Genomic DNA, 24,605 nt, shown 5'->3' on the forward strand with positions numbered 1-24,605 from the left:
TCATTGCACATATGTTGTTTTTCATTGGGAGAGTCTCCCCTTTATGATTGTTGTAGCCCTCTCTAGTAGAGGTGGTTGTAACCCTATGGGCAGTTTCATTAACTAATAGAAGGATCTTTTTCTCGGGAAAAAAAAAATTGTGAGTTTAAAGAGTTGACTGGTGAAGGGGAAAGCTCTTTTTTTTTTCAAGTGCCCTGTCCGATGTGTGTTGTAATTCTATGCCAAGGCAAGTGCTTCCTAGTTTCGGTGATGGACTTTTGGGTGGGCGTGTGCTTGTAAATTCCCACAAGATCACTTACCTTTAAATTAAGGTGTTGTGGGAGTTCTTTTGATACGGTTTGAGGTGTTGAATTAGTGTCTTGGGCGCTATTGGGAGACATTGTTATAGAGGTGCCCCTTGCTCTAGTTTTCCCAATATTGTTTTGGTACCCCATGGAGGATCTTCTTTAAGTGACCTTCAATTGACAACTTTGATGGCTATGATGGTAGAGTTTCCGAACTTTTATAGTCATGTAGGTGAGGATGTTAATGAATTCATTGAGAAATTTGAGCTCTCTTGTTTTATTGCCAATAAGAAAGATCCAATGTTTATGCTCAAGAGGAGAGGATGCAAGGACATGGTATGATAAGTATGAGTCTTGGTTGAAAGTAAACTTTACAAGTGATGACTTATCATAAGGTCAAAAAGGCTTTTCTTGAGAAGTATAAGAAGGTAGAGGACCAAGAGTATGTATGGCACTCCATCAAAGGGCTTCTACAGGGTGATGATCAAAGTGTAGATACCTTTGTGAAGCAATTCAATAATTTATGAAAGAGATGGTGTGTTGCTTTGGGCAATGAGGTTCCTCCTTTTATGCTTAAATTGAGCATGTTTATGCAAAGCTTAAGGGCTGATTTGAGATTAAAGGTTGAACTTAAAAGGCCAAAAACATTTGATGATGCAGTGAAGGTTGCAAAGCATAAGGAATGGAAGCTAGAGAGATTGAGAGAGCTTGGATTCCAAGGTGATGTGGAGCCATAGGTTTCTCTACGCATTGATGTGGATACAAAGAGCACCTCTAATGCAATATTATATCATGATGGTTCACTTGAGAAGGTGCACAAGGCATATAATGACAAGAAAGATGTTAAGAAGAATATAGAGGTCATGCCATCCTTGTTGTTTATTCCACTTAATGGTGCTTACATGCCAAAGATGATGTTTCTATGAACATCTATGTGCCCAATGTGGCGAGTGCAAGAGCTGAGTTTTGGTCACATATTGTAGAGCCTTTGCCGCATGCAGCACAGTGGTGTGTTGGGGGAGACTTCAACATGTTGGAGGGCCCCTTAGATAGGATTGGAGATCGTCATGCTACTGTGCACGGGGCTGAGTTGTTAACTTGGGAGCGGTTATGTATAACTTTGAGGATTTCAGATGTTTGGCAGCATGCAAGCTTTGTGAAACCTCCAGACAGCTTATCTTTCTCTCGCTCCGACCGCAGAGTAGGCGGAGTGAATCTCTACGTGAGTGACCGTATTTGTGACATGGGAGGATTTGTTTGCATTCTCGCAGGGACTTCTTTCTTGGATCATGCACTAGTGATTCTTACTGTGACAGACAAAAAGAGGAGTGGGAGTGTGATGCTACGCATCCCAGAGAGGATTTTGCTAGATACAGAGCTTCCCCAGAGCTCAGAGAGCGGATAGTAGTACTTTGGACAGAGACCTGCTAGCGGAGTGGACAGAGACCTGCTAGCAGAGTGGCCACTAGACTTGCTGAGCTTAGCCGCTTCTTCCTTCAAGAGTCTGCAGCTCGCTTGGCTGCGGCCAAGGAGGAGGAGAAGCCGCTCAAATGAGGCATTGCTTCCTTACAACGGATGCAGGAGCACCACTCTGACAGTGTCACAAGGCTGTGGCAAGCACTAACCTTAGTGGTTGGTTTCTTTCCCTTGATTTTCATTTAATTTTTGGGACCCTCTTTTTGAAGTCACAAATGGCCGAACATTGTGTGGCCAGTGTGAAACGGCCCACAACCAAGAGTTTCACCCGCGATCGGGAAGGGCAGTTCGCCACGAGATGGTCGGGCCAGTCGGCACTGGAATCTGAGCAGTAGAAGGGTGTCTAGGCTCAGTTCAAAGTTATTTAGGCCCCTCGCTATACTTTATAAGTCGGTGGGAACTAGGAATTTAACTCAAAAGACGCAAAGTGGACACTTGGTGGTTCCAAGCTGACTTTCCGGCCGCCCAATTTCAAAGTAGGGCTGATTTTTGCACACAAGTGATCCACTGCGTGTGTGAGTAGTGGGTGCAGGTGATCACAGCTTCAGTGGAAAGCTTGCCTTCGCCCTTGCTCTATGTAGCACGATGATTCCGCTCTCGTGCATCTTTCTCCCCCTTCGCATACAGAATCGTGATGCCCGCTCGAGGGCCTTTCATCTGTATGTACAGTTGTGTGAGTTCATGCGCGATTGCCAAGGCAAGAGCCGCTTGCACAAGTACTGGATTAGCTAATTGCTAATGCCCCTCAGGTACGGGTGAATCCGGAGAGATTTCACGCGAGAAATCTCGTCCGATTCAAAGGGCAAGTAGCCCTCTAGGTGCAGGAGCTCAAGGGCTTGCTACAAATGCGACCAGCACGCAAAACAGAGCCCGGAACAGTGAATTACAGCCTCCTGTGTATTTTTGCAGGTTTAGGGTTTCGACCCTAATTGCTTCCTAATGCCCCCAAGAGCTTCGGAGAAGTGATGGAATCGCTATACAGGTCCGTTTTCGGGGCAGAAAATAGAGAATTCAGCGAGCTGCAGATTCTCGCCAGGTTTGGGAAAGTGCTCGTATGCGCAAGAAAATTCACCTTTTGCATGGGGATTTTGTCTGTGAAGCCTCCTACTACGGTGATGTTGCCGAAATCGGGCTAGAGTAGGCCAATTTCAGCCTAGTAAAAGTTGCAGGTTTTTCTCTCAAGTTTTATAAGAATAAAGAAATACCAAAAGGGGCGCCAATCTTTGGGGCCTACAGGGTGTCGTTGGTAGCACTTTAGCTGCCAAGCCGTGGTTTGTTTACAGTGTTAATTTCAGTCACAGGTTTATTCGTGAAGTTCCTCTGTGTCGTAAAGTTGAAGTAAAGTTTAACATTGTAAAGATCGGGTAAGAGCTAAAGTCTACCGCCCTACGGGTCGGTTTCATGGTTCCGTCGCCGGGACAATCGCCTTGGTTTGCTGCAGAGACACAGGGCACAAGAACTTGGAATTACACTATGGCTGACAAGACAAACGACGACATGGAAGACGGTTCCTCTTCACAGGACAGACAGGCTATTCCTCCAGTGTCTGAGGTTGGCAAGAGTTCACGGCCACCCCTGTCTGTACCTTTCGTTGATTTGAATGCTCCACAAGGTCAAGGATTTATGATTGGGCAACTAGATGAGGATGCGTTCAGGACACAGTTGGTTGCCGGTGTGAATGTGTTTTCTAGGTTGGTGCAGAATCCTAGGTTTATTGAATTTTTGCAAGCGCCACCAGAGTCACAGCAGACAAGGCAACTGTCTCATGCATTAGATATACCTAGATGAATCCAGGATAGAATCCAGGATAAGCCCAGATTCACCCTTGAAGGAAAGTGCAAGGTATAGACCCATGGTAGTCACCCACAAGACAACATAACCATCAGCTCCATCATGCATAGTATTGACTAAATACCACGACATCCCCACTAACGTCGTCAGTGCCCAATAGTGGGTGTAGAACTAGGTACTAACATATGCTCCCCAACACAACACACACCACACGCACACACACATGAGCATACATCAACATAAAGTTCAGCGTACTGAGTTTCTGTCATGACTCCGGAGATCAAGGGCAGACTCAGCCATAATGAAGCCTAGCACTAAAACTAGCATGAAATCATGCATTAGAGCTTGTTGAGGCTCAAGCTCAGGTCCCTTGTGAGTCCCAGCAAGGGGGGGGAGCACTCACATGTTGCGGAGTCACGTGGGGCTCCAAGAGAAGTTCTTCTGTTCACGAACAGGTGGTTAGGATGCCTATTCCACAAGCTTTGCTAGTTCAGCCCACCACCTTTCAGAGTCCAAATGTTGCATTAAATGGACAGGGAACCAGTTTCCAGGCTATGCAACAGGTTTTTTTACCACCCACAGTACATCCTGGGTACTTCGGGGGTGGATCGGTGTTTCAGAGCATGGCTGGTTATGTGCCTGGAAACCAGCAATATATGTCAGGAATAGTGTTTGGGGGTATGCAGGGCATGATGCCAAACCCAATGCATGGTAACATTGGCATGCAGCAAGGGTTTCATGTTGGGTTCAAGCCCCTGACCATAGGATACAACCCCTATTTTACAACTGATCAGAGACACTCCTTTTAGCAGTTTGCATGGCAAAGAGAAAAACTCTATATATTATAAAGGGTCTTCTTTGATGGAGGAGCCAAGGTCAACTTCATTTCACCGGAATCGGAGGCGCGACTCGAGATCACTCCCGATCGGATGGGACCACTTGCGGAGGCAGTTCTAGCGGCACCCAACAGGGAGGTAGCCATTACACCTGTCATTGGCAAACTTCGGTTGCATTCTCAAGGGTATTTGGGGCATGAGGACTTTTTCATAATGCCTTTGGAGGGTTGTGATGTTCTCTTAGGGATTCCCTGGTACCACAAGAACAACGCCGTGGTTGATTATCGGGCGAGGAAAGCGACATTGACTACAGAGAAGGGCAGAACCATTGTACTTGATATTAAACTTAAGGGCGAGTCTGTCCCTATTGTATCGGCTTCAGCCATTTCTGAATTAATGAAATCCAGTCTGTTTGTTTACTCGATCTTCATGAAAGAATTGAGCGATAACGATAGGACAAATATGTCTAAACTTGATAAAGAACGCCAAGATTTTCTCCACTCTCACGCCGATTGCTTCTCAGAGGGCCTACCAGGTGATGAGCATGCGGCGGCGGTGTGTGCAAGTGAAAGAGCACGCGAGGAAGTGCAGTGTGTGCAGAGAGGGGAGGCGAAGAGCAGCAGGAGAGGAAGTGCTAGCAGAAAAAGAGAGAGAGAGAGAGAGAGAGAGAGAGAGAGAGCTCACGTTTTTGGGGAAAACTCAATAAGTGAGTTTTGGGTTTTTCCACTTTTATTATAAGTGACCTTTAAAAAATGTGTCCAGGTGCAATATGAACCTGGACAAAGTATAAAAATGTACAAAAAGGGGTTATTTAGGCCTTTAACCCAACAACCTCCCACTTAAAGGCATAAATGGCGCCTTTAAGCTACGTGACTCCCACCATCTCTATGCATAGATGATGTTGTGCTTTGGGTAAGCACTTAGTGAGAGCATCGGCTGGATTTTGTGATGTATGGACCTTAACCAATGTAATAAGGCCATCCTCAAGCACTTCTTGTATGAAGTGATACCGCACATTAATATGCTTTGTGCGTGCATGAAACATGGCATTCTTTGCCAGACATATAGCACTCTGGCTATCACAACCAAGCATAGGTGCCTTGGCAGGCAAACCAAACTCACCGCATAGGCGTGCTAACCAAATAGCTTCTTTGGAAGCCTCAGTGGCTGAAATATATTCAGCCTCTATAGTAGACAATGCAACAATCTTTTGCAATCTAGAACACCATGAAACAGCACCTCCCGCAAGAGTAAATACATAGCCACTTGGGGATTTCCGTGTATCCACATCACCAGCCATGTCAGAGTCACAAAATCCCTTCAACTCCATTGGTCCTTTACCATAGTAGACGCATTTGTTTTTAGTCCCTTTCAAGTACCTCGTAATGGACTTCACTGCATCCCAATGCAACCTGTCTAGATGAGCCATAAACCGGCTCACAACTCCCACTGCATGGGCTATGTCAGGCCTAGTAGCAACCATAGCATACATAAGTGAACCACAAGCTGAAGCATAAGGCACACTTTGCATGTCATTGGCTTCTTCCTTTGACTTGGGACAATCATCCTTGGAGATCTTGACATATGGCTGTAATGGCACACCAACAGGCTTTGCTTCAGCCATGTTAAATCTGTCCAGCACCTTTTCAATGTACTTTTCTTGCGACAAATACAATAGGTGCTTGTCTCTTTGCCGTGTAACACGCACTCCAAGTATATGTTCAGCTGCCCCAAGGTCTTTCATTGAAAACGTAGATTTCAGCTACCCTTTAAGAGCATCAACAGTGCTTCTTTTCTTTGCAGCTATCAACATATCGTCTACATATAGCACAAGAATGATAGGGCTGCCATCCTCATCACGTTTGGTATACAAACAATGGTCTGCATGGCTTCTTTTGTAACCATGTTTAAGCATGAAGCGATCAAACTTCTTGTACCACTGTCTACATGATTGTTTCAGCCCATACAAGCTTCTATTGAGCATACATACCAAATGTTCCTTGCCAGGGATGACAAAACCCTCGGGTTGCTTCATGTAAAGCTCTTCTTCCACATCACCATGCAAGAAAGCGGTATGTACATCCATTTGGTCCATTTCCAAATCAAGAGCAGCCACAATGGCAAACAATACACGCAAAGTGGTCATCTTCACAACAAGAGAGAACACTTCCTGAAAGTCTATGCCCTTGGTTTGAACATATCCCTTTGCCACAAGCCTTGCCTTATACTTGGGTTTTGCATCAACAGTTTTGATTTTATACACCCATTTGTTAGGAATAGCCTTCTTTCCTTTGGGCAATTCAACCAAATCCCAAGTATGATTAGCATACAAAGCTTTAATCTCTTCCTGCATAGCAAGCTCCCACTTGTCGCTGTGCTCACATGTCTTTGCCTCTTTGTACGTAAGATGCTCTCCCTCATCTGTCAACATAATGTAATGCAAAGAGGGGTCATATCGACTCACAGGCCGTCTTTGACGAGTAGACCGCCTCACCCAATGATCCACATTATCCGGCAATGGGTTTACATCAGGAGACACTACAAAATCATCAACAATGGGCTGTTGTACATCATTTTCAGCACCATTTTCAGCATTGTTTCTTGGCTGCAAATTCCCTTCAGGAGCCTCAATTTGCTGTCCAACATCATCTGGCTCAAACACCACTGGATCATCTACATTTTCAGCCATTTGTGGTGCATCCTGAGGGTCAAAAATAGGCCTTACAGGTGGCTGGTCATGCTGAAATTTCACCCTTTTATGGTCATGCTTTGAGGCACAATTGTTTTGAAGCAGCCTTACCTCATTAAAAACAACATCCCGGCTGCGTACAACCCTTTTGAGCTGAGGTAACCAAATCCTGTAACCCATTTCGTCTTCTTCACCATATCATATGAAGAGGCCTTTAATGGACTTCGCATCTAGTTTACTCTTCAACTCAGGTCTAACATGCACAAAAGCTTCGCAACCAAAAATGCATAGGTGATCATATGAAGCAGGCTTGCCAGACCAAACCTCTTCAGGGATGTCACCTTTCAAAGACATGTAAGAGGATCGATTGCATATATGCACTGCAGTTTTCAAAGCTTCTCCCCAAAATCCATGAGAGAGATTAGTTGTGGACAGCATGCATCTCACCCTCTCACAAAGTGTCCTATTGAATCTTTCAGCCACACCATTAGAAGAGGGGTTGTATGGCACAGTAAGCTCCCTCTTAATGCCCAAATTTTCACAAAACTTATTAAATTCAGCACTAGTGTACTCCCCCCCATTGTCTGTACGCAAGCATTTTAGCTTTCTACCAGTTTGGGTGGTCACAAATGCATGAAAATTCTTAAACGCAGCAAAGGCTTCATCCTTAGATTTAAGAAAATAAACCCAAATTTTCCTAGAATGATCATCAACAAAGGAGACAAAATAACATGCACCACCCATAGACTTAGTAGGCATGCTACATACATCAGAATGTACAAGATCAAGCACACAAGATTTACGAGAGACACCAAAGTAATAAGAACGCTTTACTTGCTTGCCATATTGACATTCATTACAAAAGTCAAGCTTTGTGCCTTTAGCATCAAGCTTGTTCAAAGTACAAAGCTTGGAAAGACCCTTTTGGCTCATATGGCCAAGCCTCTTGTGCCACAACTCCATGTGAGAGTTAATTTCAGCCAATGCAATAAACTTGCCCAACACGGCCTTTCCATGCATGCAATAAAGTGTCCCTTTCTTTGTGCCCTTTACAATCAACCTTGAGCCTTTAGTCATTTTCCATGACCCTCTCTCAAACAAGATGCTGTAACCATGCATATCCATCTGACCAACAGAAAGCAGACTCTTCTTGATTCCCGGCACATATCGAACATCATGCAAGACAAGCTCATTTGTGCCATCTATGGAGAGATGCACAGTGCCAATACCCTCAATAGAACATGCATGATTGTTTCCAAGGTATACATGACCACGCTTGCCCGCATCAAAAGTAGAGAAACACTCCTTGATAGGAGTCACATGAAATGAAGCACCGGAATCAACAATCCAAGTCTGGGACAATGCATCATTGACAGTCAATAAAGCATCAATAAGATCACTCTTGGTGATCTGCATGTCCTGTGAATGAACATTTAGAGAGGCATCAAAGTTATAAGCATCATCATCTGACAAAGTGGCACACAAGATGTCCTCTACATCTGACAGCTCCTCAATCACGACACTAGAATCGACATTGGCCTTCTCTTTGTCCTTTGAGCTAACCTGTGCATCTACCTTGACTTCCTTCTTCTCTTTCTTTTTGTCTCCGCCATTCTTTTTTCTTTCTAACTCAGCTCTTTAGTACCTGCAATCGGGTTTCTTGTGACCTTTCCTGCCACATTGATAGCAAGTCACATCACCCTTGCCTTTGCTTGCATTTCCCCTTTCTTTACTCTTACTCTTACTCCTTTGTGCATAAGCATTCTTCTTTTCTGTCCTGCCTCTAACAATTTGGCAGAGCTGCCTCCCTCTCCACTTGCTTTCCTCCTGATTTCTTCATTCAAGATAGAACCCCTAACACCATCAAAGGTCAAATTGGGGTTATTGGACAACGAAACCACCAAAGTTTCCCATGACTCGGGTAAGGTCATAAGCAAGAAGATAGCTTTCAGCTTATCATCAAAAGGGGACAAGCCAGAATCCTGTAACTGCGACAAAGTACCTGCGAACAATGACAAGTGCTCTGCCGCACTCTTGGACTCATCTAGATGCATGTCAACAAGTTTTCGCATCAAGTGCACTTGGTTGACAGGCGTTGTATTTTCATACATTCCCTTTAACTTCTCCCACACATCAAAAGCAGTCGTAAGACCTTTCACATCAATGACGGTCTCATCTATCATGGCCATTTTAATGTATGTAACGGCTTTCCTGTTCATGCTAACCCATGCTTCATCTGTCATATTTTGTGGCTTCACCTGTTCAAGTGCCCCTTCGCAATCCTTAAAAAATAGGATTCCCTGAATCCTGCCTTTCCAAAGATCAAAACCGGTACCATCAAACCTCCTAATCTCGAAGAGGTTCTTCACATCCGAAGAAGATGAGGCCATAGTTGCACGAAATAAGAGGGATAATACGCTCAATTTTTGGACAAAATGCGCAAAAATCGGAGTATAGCCTCACAGAGATGTGCACTACAGCTCCAAATGGTCACAAGAGCAATTTGGGGCAAAATAGGACGTTTTGGGCACAAAATTCAACTTCTGAAATTTATGCGCAGGAAATTTCAGCGAGCGAATTTGTGCTCGAAAACAACGAATTTAGTTGTTTTTAGCCTCAGAAGACATACATAAAGCTAATACATAGCCTTTAGAAGCATGTAAGCGCAAAAGCCCCAATTTGTAGCATCAAAATTGCATAAAATTGAGCCACAAATGGTCATACATCGACAAAATTTGTCAAATGTGCGTAGATTGCATCAATTTGCACTTTTCCGAATGTAGTCGCACCATAAAAACACTTGCAAAAACCTGCGTAAATCTGAAATTTGCTTAAAACACCTGTTTTAGGGCTTGTTTTTCGGCAATTTCAGGGTTTTCGGGTAGCGGGGACTTAGCAAAAGTATTCCCACACCTTAATACATCATTTGCAAAACCTGTATTTTCGCTGTCATAACCTGTAATTTTCTGTTTTTGACCTAATTTCAGCCTGTTTTAGGTCAATTTGGGTTGCCGGGAGCTCTCTAGTGTTCGGGGACGAGTCCTTTGGCGACGAAATTGCAAATTCTCGCGATAAAGTTGACCTTCTTGGCTGAAATTCAGCGTTTGCAGGTTTGAGGGCAAACCCTAATCGGGCTCTGATACCAGTTGATGAGCGCGCGGCGGTGTGTGCAAGTGAAAGAGCACGCGAGGAAGTGCAGTGTGTGTGCAGAGAGGGGAGGCGAAGAGCAGCACGAGAGGAAGCGCTAGCAGAAGAAGAGGCAGAGAGAGAGAGCTCACGTTTTTGGGGAAAACTCAATAAGTGAGTTTTGGGTTTTCCCACTTTTATTATAAGTGACCTTTAAAAAATGTGTCCAGGTTCAACCTGGACAAAGTATAAAAATGTACAAAAAGGGGTTATTTAGGCCTTTAACCCAACACCAAGCGAGTTACCAACTGCTCGTCCTGAAGATCATACCATTGATCTGATACCTGGAAGCACACCACCGAACCGGCCACCTTACCGTGTGAGCCGAGCACAGAATGAAGAGATTATGAATCAAGTGAAAGACCTCTTGGAAAAGGGTCTTGTTCAGCCTAGTACTTCATTGTATTGCTCTCCAATGTTGTTGGTCTTGAAGAAAGACGTATCTTGGAGAATGTGCATCGATTATAGAGCTCTCAACAAAATCACCATCAACAACAGATTTCCGATTCCTAGGATCGATGATATACTCGACAGATTACAGGAATCCTCGTGCTTTAGCAGGATTGATCTGAAGGGTGGATATCATCGATCAGAATCGTGCCGGGAGACGTCTACAAGACAACTTTTCGGACAACTTTTGGGTTATTTGAGTTTTTGGTGATGCCTTTTGGCTTAACCAATGCTCCTGCGACATTTAATGGATGATGGAGAGGATTTTTCGAGAGTACAGGCTATTTGTTGGCACTTTCTTTGACAACATCATTGTTTTCTCCAAGAATGAGGCAGAACACAGAGATCATCTGCTTCAGGTCTTTCAGGCATTACGAGATCACAAGTTAGTGATTAATGCAAAGAAAAGTGAATTTTTCCTACCAGAGATACACTTTTTGGGACACGTTGTCTCAACAGCAGGAGTGCAAATGGATCCGGCCAAGAGCTCCTCATGCCTTCGTCTTCACGCCGCTCAAGCTGTTTCTTCTCTACCTCCAATTCACATTGGCTTTGCTTACTAACCTTGTGTGGTGTCCTAACTTAGGTTTCCACCCCTTCACACCAAGCCCTACTTAGCCAAATGAGCTAAGAGTCATCACAAGTCTCTTTTCCACAGCAGCATGGTGCATCAATTGGTGAACCATAGTCTCCATCCATGGGGTCCTCATCATCGTTTGGGAAATAAATGGTTGGTAGAGCACTGATCTCCATAATTGCATGTGTGTCATCGTTTTCCTCTTCTTGTCTCCTCACTAGCATTGGTATCTATCGTCATCATGGACGTCAAATGTGCATCCTTGCAACATGAGTTCATCATCTCTAGGTTCTTTATGTGAGAAATCACACATTGATTGTTTAGTATCGTGATCCTTGTATGCTCCCAGCAAGGCATAATGATATTCAAGATTTTGCGCTTGTAGTTGCATCCCTTCACATATAAAATTGCCCATGTTTGGCATCATATTGGTATCCTTGTGCGCCTCCAAAGGCCCAAAAGGGATGATGCCACTATCATGTGAAGCTCTAATTTGGGAGGCCATTCAATTAGGTCCACATTCTGAGTGCTCAAGCCCAAAATAATGCCCAAAAATTACCTTGTACCACAACAGAGTATTGGAAAAACATTTCCCAAACATGCACAAATCCTTTAAAGCCATGCCCAAAGTGGAACTTTTGTAGCTCTTAAATCCAAGCAGAATGTTTTCCCACACAAGTGCCACGCCAACATTCCTTAATTTCTAACGGTAAATGAGACCTGATAGCAATGTTCTATGCTTCAAAGCAGCCAATATCAGCAAGGTCATAATCAGATTAAAATGCGCTACCTTGAAGCTTGACACTCGACCCTGTAGTGAGTTTGTCAACAGCTGGAGTGCAGAAAAATTCAAAAACTGCTCTATCTAGAACATTTCTTACCTACAACAGTATTTCATAGGTGTATTAATCACTATGTCCGTACTTCCCAGCAAGCCCAATGGAGGAAATAAAAGAATTGACAAGTAGCTACTGTCAAACTCTAGATAACGGGCAACTTGAAAGACTAGGACTTACTATATGAAATTATTCAAGTTGTTATTGAAAACAGTAATTAACTTGAGCTTGAAAACCATAGTTCAGGCTAGAACTCTCTCCCCCCCCCCCCCCCCCCCTTCCTTGATGTTCCTTACCAATCCCTGAGCCAGCTCCTGTTATCAATGCGACCAGTGGAGCTCCCACCTTCATGTTGTCCTCTTCAATTGGCAGCCTAGCAAGGTAGCAAACGTTCAGTATTGGATTTCCAAATTACACAGAAAATCAAACATGCTTACATACCTGAGCACGTGCACCTTCTCTCTTTCTCTCCGTCTCTCTCCCTCTCTGTGTTGAACAGCGCCGTTTGATTCTAATGCAGAGAGGAAGCGGAGCTGATGTAGGGGGGTACGCCCGGCCGGCAAGAGCGCTTTTGGCCTTTATTTTTACCAGGCAATGCGACGCGGAAAGCTGACGTGGCATGAATATTTACCTCGATGCTTCGAAGATTCCAAAGCCCATTTGAATGTTCAACAACTAACGTGCCAACGGCTGTAGCAGCATACCTTGCCATCTCTGCTGAGGCCCTTTGCGTTGTTGTTGCTGCTGTCAACAAATTAATTAGTTTTTTTCTTGCAACTGCTATTTTTATTACAAGCTATTTTTATTACAAGCGTGGCTCCAAAGGGAAGCTGAAAAGCAACATCTTATAATAGCTTCAAAAAGACTAAAGTTGTGTACAACATTTTTAGGCACCACGCCTTTATCACTCCCTGCAAACAGGCAGTGCGAACACAGCGTCCATAATAGGGCACCCACATCATGAGGTAATTTCCTTGGAGGAATCAAAGCAATGCTGAGCAAGATTATTTTTTTTTCAAGTTGTAAAATGGGAAGGAAGAAAACTTTCCATTTTTTAGTATAGAAAGTTTCCCTTTAAAGTTAACCGACCTCACTCTCTCTCTTACCTCCCTCCCCCACCCACTCTCTCCCTCGCGATTGCCTCCAAGGACGTCTCTCTCTCTCTCTCTCTCTCTCTCTCTCTCTCTCTCTCTCTCTCTCTCTCTCTCTCTCTCTCTGCGACCTACGTTGACCTCTTTCTTTGTCGCGCGTGGGCGAACGGGTGGGGTGGGGTTGGGCTGGACTGGGCTGTGTCGCCTACGTCGGTCGCTTGATGTAGAATCTCAACATACATCGTGATAAACCCTCTGAAAAGCGCCACATCAGTGGAAATATTTAGTGCTAATGCAGCTATCATTAAACCCATCGTCTGTTTGGGAGTTTTAAAAATTGAGTGCACCATGTGAGTAGGGCAAACAGACGATAGAACCATAGGACAAGTGGCACTGCTAGATAGCTTGCAGTTTTTGGCATGTTAAAAGCTTTAGTGTTTATATGAGTGAAGGTCGTTCAAAAAGAGAGCCTCAGAAGTCTTGAACAAAAAGAAGTAATGTCCTTTCAAATGCTATTTTCCAAAGGTGCATTAGCATGTTGAAAAAGGTTTAAGAACACAAAGGAAAAATTGTATTGGCTTTCTAGAAGAAGCCTTAGAGGAGAGTTGAGTTAAGGATACTTTCAATGATGATTTGGATTTACCTTAAATGGCCTTTTGGAATTACTATATTAAATGGGTCTTTTTGCTTTCTAAAAAGAAACCTTAGTGTTGTGTTGGGATAGGGAGACTTTCATTCTTTTCAGTGCATGATGGAGACTTACTTTAAATGTTTATTTCACTTTCATTTCATATCCTGACATGTCTTGAATTTTTTTGCATTCTATTGTTTTAGAATGTTAAAGTGAAACTTTACTTGCATAATTCTAGTAAATTCTATGGATACACACACACACATATATTAATGAGTTTTTTTAATTTCACATTTCATTTCACAGTCTCACATGGTTGGACTTTTCTTACATTCTATAACTTAATTCTAGTCAATATTCAGGAAAGAATCTTTTATTAAGCGGCCGTTGACTGAGTTTTCTTCCCACAAAGAAGCAAACCGGAAATACTTGAAGGAGTACGAGCGGAAGTGCGACACGAGAGAGAGTGAGAGAAGAAGAGCACGACGATATGGTGAACTCGCTCTACTGTAATGTGTAGAGCATAGTGAGTTCTTATTAGGTTTTTACAAAAGAATATGTGTACATACCTGGCGGCCCGCCCACTTACCTGGGCGACCACATTGGGCTTTATACCCCAACAACCTCCCACTTAAAGTCCAATGTGGTACTTTAAGTGTGAGAGAAGCTACTATACAAGCTAATATACAAGAGATGTAGAGAAGTGATGTACTACCCTACACCTAACTGCTTGCGAAAATGCGCAAAGCTCTCTGAGGGAAGTCCTTTTGTAAGTAGATCAGCAGGATTTTCTGTGGTGTGAACTTTGACAAGCTGAAGTTGCTTATCCTCGAGCATTTCCCTGATGAAATGATACTTCACATCCACATGCTTTGTCTTTGAGTGATAAACTGGATTGCGAGCCAATTGTATAGCACTTTGACTATCACAATATAACACAGGCATCTCTTCTTTGATTCCCAAATCTGTTACTAGTCGATTAAGCCAAATTGATTCTTTGCATGCCTCTGATGCTGCAACATATTCAGCCTCTGTAGTAGACTGAGTAACACAATCTTGTAATCTAGAACGCCATGATACTGCTCCACCAGCCAATGTAAAGACATACCTTGACGTAGACCTTCGGTTGTCTAAGTCACCTGCATAATCTGAGTCTGTAAAACCCTTTACACTTAGCTCCTGACTCCCATAGCATATACGCATACTCTTTGTAGCTTTCAGGTATCTCAATATTCCTTTCACTGCCTCCCAATGTTTCTTGCCTGGGTTTGACATGTATCGACTTACTACTCCCACTGCAAATGCAATGTCTGGGCGAGTAGCAATCATTGCATACATCAAACTACCCACTGCAGACGCATATGGAATCTTATCCATTCCAGCATGTTCTTCCTCAGACACAGGACAATCTTGTTTGCTAAGTTTCACATATGGTGGCAATGGAACACTCAATGCCTTTCCCTTCTCCATATTGAAACGTTGCAAAACCTTGTCAATATACTCTATTTGAGATAACCAAATCAACTTCTTTGATCTGTCTCTCTCAATGCGCATACCAAGTATATGACTTGCCTCACCCATGTCTTTCATGTCAAACGATTTTGCCATCTTTGACTTCAAAGCTGAAATTTCTTCCAAGTGCTTGCCAACAATCAACATGTCATCCACATACAAAATAAGGATCAGCCAACTGCCATCCTTAGCCTTCTTTGTATATAGACAGTGATCGAACTCACTACGTTTGTAGCCTTGAGAAAGCATAAACTTGTGGAACTTATGGTACCATGCCCTCGGTGATTGTTTTAAGCCATAAAGACTCTTTAACAACTAGCATACCCAATCTTCCTTGCCTTTCTCAACAAACCCTTCTGGCTGCTGCATGTAAATTTCCACATCTAAATCACCATGCAAGAACGCTGTCTTGACATCCATTTGGTGCAACACCAAATCTAATATGGCAACCAATGCAAGAAAGCATCTCAATGTAGTCATCTTGACCACCGGAGAGAAGACTTCATCAAAGTCAATGCCTTGTTCTTGCTTAAAGCCCTTGGCAACAAGCCTTGCTTTGTACTTTGGCTGACTATCATGAGCGGTGATCTTATACCTGTAAACCCATTTACAAGGTAGAGCCTTTTTGCCCTGTGGTAATTTAACTAGCTTCCATGTCTTGTTTTTATGCAGAGCTGTCATCTCTGACTGCATGGCCAATTGCCAATTCCCGGAGTCCTTCATTTGCACTGCTTCCTTGTAACATGAAGGCTCATTGCAATCAGTCAACATGAGATAGTTCATAGATGGAACAAACCTATCAGGCGGTCGCGTGACACGTCCAGATCTACGCACAATAGGTGGCTCAGGCTCAGCCACAACCTGTGGTTCCACTCTATCCTGTCCTTGCTCCTCTTGAGCCCTGACATTTTGTCTTACACGTGCAGGTCAATCTTCTTGGAAGACAACTCTTCTAATCTCCTCAACCCTCTCTGGTTTAGAATGATATTTGGATTCATTAAAGTGAACATCATTGCTGCGGACAACCTTTCTGGATTCGGGATCCCAAAGTCTGTACCCCATCTCACCAGAATTACCATAGCCTAGAAAGATGCACTTTCTACTCTTTGGCTCAAGTTTGTTCCTAAATTCCTTTGGAACGTGAGTATAAGCCTCACAGCCAAAGACTCTGAGATGCTTGTATGAGGGCATTTTTCATGACCATACCATCTCTGGCACTGAATCCTTCTGCAAAACCTTGCTAGGAGATCTATTTACAAGATGAACAGCTGTTGATACAGCTTCAGCCCAAAACCCATTTGGCAGCTGTGCATTAGACAACATAATTCTGACCTTCTCTTGTATGGTCCTATTCATCCTCTCAGCAACACCATTTTGAGGAGGATTGTAAGGAGCAGTAAGTTCACGTTATATACCTTTTGACTCACAAAAGTCCTAAAAGGCCTTTGAAACATACTCTCCACCATTGTCAGTGCATAAGCATTTAAGCTTCTTGCCACTCTGATTCTCCACAAGTGTCACAAACGTTTTGAAAACACTAAACGCTTCATCCTTGTGCTTGAGAAAGTAAACCCATACTTTCCTCGAGTAATCATCTATAAATGTCATAAAGTAAGAAGATCCCCCTAGAGATAGGTTAGGCATAGGTCCACACAAATCACTATGAACAAGTGCCAACTGTATATCTCTTCTACTGCTTCTATGCTTATGTGGCTGCTATGTTTGCTTACCATACAGACAATGTTCACAGAATTCAAAATCATTAAATGAAAAGCCACGCAAATAACCAGAACGAGACAAGATTTCCATTCCCTTCTTGGACATATGTCCTAACCGGCTATGCCACAAAGAAACGTTCGGCTGCTCGATTACATTGATTACATTTTTAGAGACATTTGATACATAAATCATGTAAAGTCCTCCAAACTTTACTCCATGTGCTACTGTCATAGAACCCTTGGATATCTTCCACATGTTCTGTCCAAAAGTGGTGACGTAGCCAGCATCATCAAGTAAACCTGTGCTGATCAAGCTCTTTGTAATTGCGGGAACATGTCTCACATTCTTCAGCGTGAAAGAAGAGCCATTCTGAAACTTTAATTGAACATCTCCAACACCTAAGATCTCACATGTCTGCCCATTGCCTAGCCAAACTTGATCTTTAGTGGGCACATAAGAGGTAAACCACTCCTTGTTTGGAGACACATGAAGTGATGCCCCTGAGTCTATAATCCAGTCACTCAGTGCATTTCCATCAAATGCTGTAAGAAGAGCTGAGTCCATTGTATTCTTCAAGAAGTAGATGTCTCCTGACACTAGACTGTCATCCTCTGCAACAGTGTTTGTCACATTTATTTCTTGAATCTTCACTGAGGACTTGTTCTTCTCACCATGGTCTTCAGCTTTCTCTTTGCCTTTTTCTGCTTTCCATTCTCTGCAGTCTCTTTTCATGTGACCCTTCTTGCCACAATGGTAGCATTCTATGTCACTCTTGCCTTTAGCACTGCGGGACTTGCTACGAGACTGATTCCTCTTTCCACCTTTGTACTTTTCTTTGGTCCTTCCCCTGACAACTAAGGCTGTTCCTTTGCCTTTGTCCATTGTCTTTCTATTGGTTTCTTCAGTAAGCAGACTTTCTTCTACACCTGCTATGTTCAAACCATCTGGAGGTGCAGAATTACTCAAAACTGTGCGAAAAGTGTCCCAACTTTCCGGCAATGTGATCAACAGGAACATAGCTCTAACAGGTTCATCAAACTTGACACCTTGAGCTGACAACTGACTATAGATTGTGTTGAATTCATTCAGATGATTGGACATAGGTGTCCCTTCTTTTATCTTCAAGTCAACAAGCTTCTTAAGCCAGTATACCTGTGAAGCTGCACTCTGCTTCTCATAAAGATCACTCAGCTTTAACCATGCTTGATAAGCCGACATCTCGTCTGCTACATTGAAGTAAACGCTTTCTGCCAAAGTCAGCATAATGGTAGAAAGTGCCAATTCATCCATTTCACTCCATTCATCTTCGTCCATATCTTCTGGTTTTATCCCCTTGAGCTTTATAGGTTTTATCTGCTTCTTTTGTACCAACACGTGCCAAATCTGCTTCTTCCACAATGGGAAATTGGTTCCATCCAGCTTCTTGATATTGTAAAGAGCAGTGTCCTGTGATCCAGCCATAGCTACGCTTCACACTGGTTTACTTTCCTGGGAAAAATTCGGTAGAGTTTCCCCTGTAAACTAACCTCTGAACCAATATCGACCTGTCAAATGAACCAAGAAAGCTTCAGATTCTGCATAAATTTCGGCAGAGTCTCCTTTGTAAAATGGCTATGGTGTACTCAAAAAACAGACCAAAAAACAGCTCAAAAAACACTGTCTCTCTGACACTGTAAGCTGCGGGTAAACCTGTCCTGCACCTGTACTGTCTCTCACTGTCATGTCACTGTCCTGTAAGCATAGACTGTGACAATGCCTCAAGGGCAGTAAAGCAAAGATGCAATCCCAACTGTCTAACTCACAGTCAATACATCCTAGCTGCCTATCTAAGGGTGCTCGAGGGATCGCTCCAAGACCTGTATCACCGAAAGGATCTCAACATTCGAGAATCCCCCAGCTCAATAAAACCTCACTCGACCCTCAACAAAGGCTGCAGTAAATCTGACAGTACATAGACTTTCCACAAAGTCATACATCCACAAATTTCCCACTATATGCTGTAACCGCTGCGGCGGTTGTTTACTGCGTGACTCACAGCCAGAAAACCCTCAACAGACATACATCATCTATGACAATACATCCCATGTGGAAGTACCTGCAATGTCAGGATGAAATCTGGAATATCAAGCAGCAAACACAAGCTACCTGATGAACTAGTGGATGTCGCCTACAGTCTGTGTGTAGATACGCCCGTGTCGTATGTGACACGCCTCTAAGAACTGTGAGCCGTCGTTCGATGTGTAGACAGCCACAAATCAACACTCTGGGAGTTTCGATATCCTTAGCACCTACAATCGTAGGCCGAAAACCCCAAATTTGCATAGTTGGATCTGCACCCGCTGAGACCACGTAGTCGAAAATGGCATGCGCAGACCTTTGTCGAAGCCGAACGGTGGCCGAGATAGCCTCAGAATGAAATTCTGAGCACATCAAGGCCTTCCGGCGCACCCATAGGATTTGAGGCCGTGTCTTCGCCTGTCGAATTTCACTCCAATCTGAGCTTGTGACTCTAGCCTCCTGCAGTGCTGCCCCGAGCCTCGATCTGAGCTCTGATACCAGTTGAAGGAGTACGAGCGGAAGTGCGACACGAGAGAGAGTGCGAGAAGAAGAGTACGACGATATGGTGAACTCGCTCTACTGTAATGTGTAGAGCATAGTGAGTTCTTATTAGGTTTTTACAGAAGAATATATGTACATACCTGGCGGCCCGCCTACTTACCTGGGCAACCACATTGGGCTTTATACCCCAACAATACTAGCATAAATTTAAAACTTGCAGGATTTTTGAACTTTTTTCTCACATATTTCACCTGTTTTTCTTCCCTTTACCATGGTTCGCAACCAGGCTGTCTCCATTTTCAATCGGCTAAGACTAAGCTGAGGCAATCCTTTCTTGAACACTGATTCTACTTAAACATTCTAATTATTTTAGAAAGCCACCGTGATTCTTTCACTTGTTTGTCTACTCAAAAAGCCTTAAAGAACAAGAAATTAATGAGTGCATTCATAGGAGTTTGATCCCTTGACTCTGATGAGAAGTATTGACTCAACCAAATTTATTTCAATATTTTTATTTGTGAGAGTGATTTCATTAAGGGCCTAATAACGATCTATTTCATTGAATCGTTTTATTATTTTCTATTCTTGTAGACCTACCTTTTCTTATGTACTCAAATAAATGTTCTTTTGTTTTAGTTTATCAAAGAGTCTTTTTATTTTATTTCCTTTTCATTCTATTTTGTTTTACAATGCCAATGTGCACATTTCTTGTTGTTTAAGAGGGACCCTTTGTAATATATAAGACAAATGTGATTATGTGTATCTAATGGACAATATGATTTTATATTAAAACACAACAAAAATGACATGTGATTGTCGCATTGATTTTAATATACTACCCATGAATCTCTTCCCCTCTTCACTTTAGCAGCCTTTGTGATTCATGACATGAAGTATTGATTTAGTGAAACAATTTAATATTGTAACTTGTAATGAATCATTTCATTTAAGGACTTTTAAAAATTTTATTTTATTAAATTATTATTATTTTTTAAACTTATTAAATCTATCTTTTTTATAAAAGCATTAAAATATTTTTTGTTTTGATTTGTCAATATATATACTCCTTTATTTTATAAATAATTTTTACTTCTTTTTTATTTTGTTTTGTTTTGAAATGTTTATGTGCAGCATGCACCTTTCGCCTTATTGTTTAAGTGGGGCCCTTTGTAATATACAATCCATTTGTGATTATATGTGTATATTGGATAATACAAATTTATATTAAAACACACACAAAAATGCCATGTGATTGTAAACATTCATATAAACTTACTCTTGAGAATTTTCATTCTCCCCTTAACTTAGCATGCCTTCGTGTCTTATCACGTTGTTTATGAAAGCATTAAAATAATTTTTTGTTTTGGTTTTTTAATGTATAATTTTATTTTGTTATTTTTATTTTATTTTCTAATTTAATTTTTTCAAATGATAATATGAAATGTGCACCTTTTATCTTATTATTTATGTGGAGCCTTTCTTGATATATAAACCATTTGTGATTTTGTATATATAATGAATAATATAGTTTTAAATAAAACACAACAAAAATTCCATGTGATTGTAAGCACTCATTTAAACTTACTCTCTATAAATCTCATCCCCTCTTAACTTAGCACGATTTTGTGCCTTGTTTGTTTCCCTTGTCACAAACAGAAGAGAAAGGTCAACAGCCTGTTACACTAATTTACAACAACGAAAAATCATGTTATCCATGTAAATCAATAGCAAAAGCAAATCATGATAAAGAACTTGAGAAGCAATCTTGCAGTTCCTATGCAATTCCCTACGTCATTTTGTTGTGTTCCTATATGTAAATTTTTCCAGCTTCTCCCAGCAGTATGAGGAAATCCCAACTTCTTAAGTAATCCTAATTCTTTTGGTACTACACCATTTACTGCACTTTGACATGATATCAAAGTCTAGGCCTAGCACTTTGACATGCTATCAGAGTCTAGGACTAGCATTGCCCAATGGACTAGACCACAGAGGGAAGTTAAATGTGGCTCCTTTCTTGAGCGAGCAAACGGGCGAGTGTCACCAAGTGGTGTATTTTTCCGATTGCCTTCTTTAAATATGTACTTCATAATTTTATTTATTTTTCTTTTTATTGTTTTCCCCAAAACGCTTAAAAAGGTGCAATTAGACATTGCATAGCCAGTGTGAAACGGTTGCAGCCAAATAGGTTTCTCGCATCAAGAATCTAGGTCGGTCTATCAAGGATTGGTCGAGCCAGTTAGCACTGAATTTTGATAAGTATGGAAGCTTCTGTGTGCCTAAATGGAATTTGGCCAAGTCGTTGACAACTTTTTAGTTGGGAGGGGTTAGGAAATTGAACCATGAGGGGCATAGTGGACACATGGTTGAAAGAGCTTGACAACTCACCCCTCTAGAAGCACACGCCCAGCTTGGGGCGCCCAAAAGAGAGTGAGGGTTGTTCTTACTCATTTGTGAGTCGATTTTCAAGTTCTGCAGCTTTAACAGAAAGCTTGCCTTCTCCCTTGTCTCATGCAGCATGATGATTTTGCCCTTGTGCATCTTTCTCCCCCTTACACATATGGTAATGCCCCACTAGTTGGGCTCCTTAGATGACTATGTATAGTCTTGTGGGTTTTATGCATGTTTTCCAAGGCAAGAGCCTTCTAAACAGGAACCGGATTAGCTAGTTGCTAATCACCATTAGGTACGAGCAATTCCATTGCGAACAATTGCGAAAAATAAAGTTTTTTTTTTCCTCGCATGAAAACTAGTCCAGGGGAAGTGTCCCATTGCATGCAAGGGCTCCTTAGACACGCATAGACGTGTTTGTTGTGCTCATAACAATCCAAAACAAAGAATTAGAGCTTTCTGCGTTTATTTGCATGTTTAGGGTTTCGCACCTAAACCACAAGATAACACAGGGAGTCTCGGGGAATCCTTGGGATGGTGATACAAAAGTTTGGGCACTTGTCAATGACCAATACAAAAAATTACTGTAGGTTGAAATCTACTTACAACTCATCGAAAAGCTTCTAAACTACAAGGAAATGCACCTACAATCTTTGCCCATGACATGTTTGAACAGCTTAGTGAGAGTTTGATCTAAGTGTTCAGGTTGTTTTCTTTTAGTCGAATAAAGAAATACAGAAAGGGGTGCCAGTCGTTGGGGCCTATAGGGTGTTGGTCTTTGTGTGAGCAATGAAATTCTAGTTGTTGGACGCATCTGTGTTTTATCTTCTTCTCGATCCTCTATGGAAAGTTTACAGGCAATTGAATTAGTAACACCCTTTATGGTGTGTTGAAATAGGGTTGCAGGAAAACACACACGACTTAAAGAGTAATATTACTTAGTGTGCATGTACGCTTTGCCTTACATTTCGAAGGCTGGGAACTTGCATGTGCACTGTGTGCGAGCCTCAAAAGGCTGCAAGCACACAACTAGAGAGTCCTAGCAAGCTCAAAGAAACAATGACGTGTCACTCACCACTCAATGCTTCCGTCATGAAGGATCATGTGCTGCAAAGAAGAAGGAGTCATCGTCGATGCCATGCTCAATCGCCTCGCCGCCGCCAATGCCGCCACGATGCTCGATTACTCATACTCTCTCTCTCTCTCTCTCTCTCTCTCTCTCTCTAGCATACACACACACACATACACACGTGAGTATACGAAGAAGAAGGAGAAAGAGATGGAGCAAGAGCACTTCTTAGCTTACACCTCCCAGAATGAGGATTTTTAGGTCAAATGGACCTTTTATAAGAGTTTGATCCATTCACACATAGGCGCCCAGTGTGATCGGTTGTTTGCAAAACTATTGTAAAAATAAGATAAGTGGTGCGCTTCTCATCGGTGATCATATACACACCTATTGGACCAACGAGCCCGGTCCATGACTCAATCAAATAAATAATATGCGTCCGTCGAAGGTGATAGGGTGTCTGTGAGGGTTAACATGCCCCCCTTCCTGATGTAGATTCCGTCCTCGAAAGCTATTGAGATGAAGCCCGTTCGTCGAGGTGGAAGAGCATTCGAGATTGAATGTCCTTAGCCTTTCTCAATCACTGTAAAATCAACCAAAATTGTTACAGTACCTGCATTCTCATATGCAAAAAAAGCATATGCAGTTGTAGGCACACAAATTGATTGGTAGCAAAATATTAAACAATTTATCAGCAGTAAACATTAAACTGTAATATAATCAAACGCATAAACAATTGTAAAGGTAAAAAACTAAACAAGTGTGGGGTCGCTAATTCAACGGTCGAAAGGCACTAGAGGTCAATTATTAATACCATGGGCAAGCTTCTCAATTTTCTTTGGTCAATTAAGCTGTTCAATTGCAAGAGCTAAGTATTTCATGTCCGAGGGCTGACTAGAGGCGATACCTAGAAGACCTTGTAGTTAAGCTACGATAAAAGGAATTGCTCATTAAATCATCGCCTGACTTATTTTCTTTTCTTTGACCCCCAAAGTCTTTTCACATTGATTCAATTTTGATGTGTGTGCTTATTTTGTATGCTTTGGGTTTTTTGCTTTTGAAGGAAAAGCGCCCATATTGGGAACCTTTAGGGCTCTAGTACCATAGGCGATACATGTGAGTGAAGTACCAAATCAAGCTAGGATTTCTCTTCCAGCTTAAGATTTTATATTGTGGCACTTTTGATTTTTTTGTTTGTTCGTTTTCAGCATTTTAGTTTTGTAACTTTGGGGGGTCATATAACACTCTTACCCTCCCCGGGCTCATCACACTAGTAGACTCCCTTTATAATACTTAAGCTAAAGGTCAATAGGGACTAAGCCCACTAGAAAGCCCTAGTACATTGCACACAATGCTGCCTAAGTCGGTTTGAGAACCTAAAGTAACCATTGATTATTAGGAATGCATTCCCCATGGTATTAAGGGAAGATCTCTAACGCCTAACTTGGTCAAACTAGCTTAGTCACATTGCTTGATTCTTAAACCTAGACAAGAGACTATGACAAAAAATT

The 24,605-nt window shown here is 42.2% G+C and overlaps 1 protein-coding gene across 2 annotated transcripts in view; it reads right to left on the bottom strand.

The window, feature by feature from the left end:
* Positions 1–12,722, bottom strand: part of LOC147446820 (ARP protein (REF)) — a 192,470-nt gene extending 179,748 nt beyond the window's left edge. For both annotated transcript variants that reach the window (XM_086522788.1, XM_086522787.1), the window contains exons 1-2: positions 12,567–12,722; positions 12,422–12,498 (exon numbers count right to left, since the gene is read on the bottom strand). In XM_086522788.1, coding sequence (XP_086378914.1) covers positions 12,422–12,476 — 55 coding nt within the window. In that variant the 5' untranslated portion in view covers positions 12,477–12,498; positions 12,567–12,722. The remainder of the gene's footprint in view (positions 1–12,421; positions 12,499–12,566) is intronic.
* Between the last annotated feature and the right edge of the window lie 11,883 nt (positions 12,723–24,605).

This window comes from Adiantum capillus-veneris, chromosome 11, assembly GCF_014529385.1.
Source record: "Adiantum capillus-veneris isolate H3 chromosome 11, ASM1452938v2, whole genome shotgun sequence".
Taxonomy (NCBI): Eukaryota; Viridiplantae; Streptophyta; class Polypodiopsida; order Polypodiales; family Pteridaceae; genus Adiantum; species Adiantum capillus-veneris.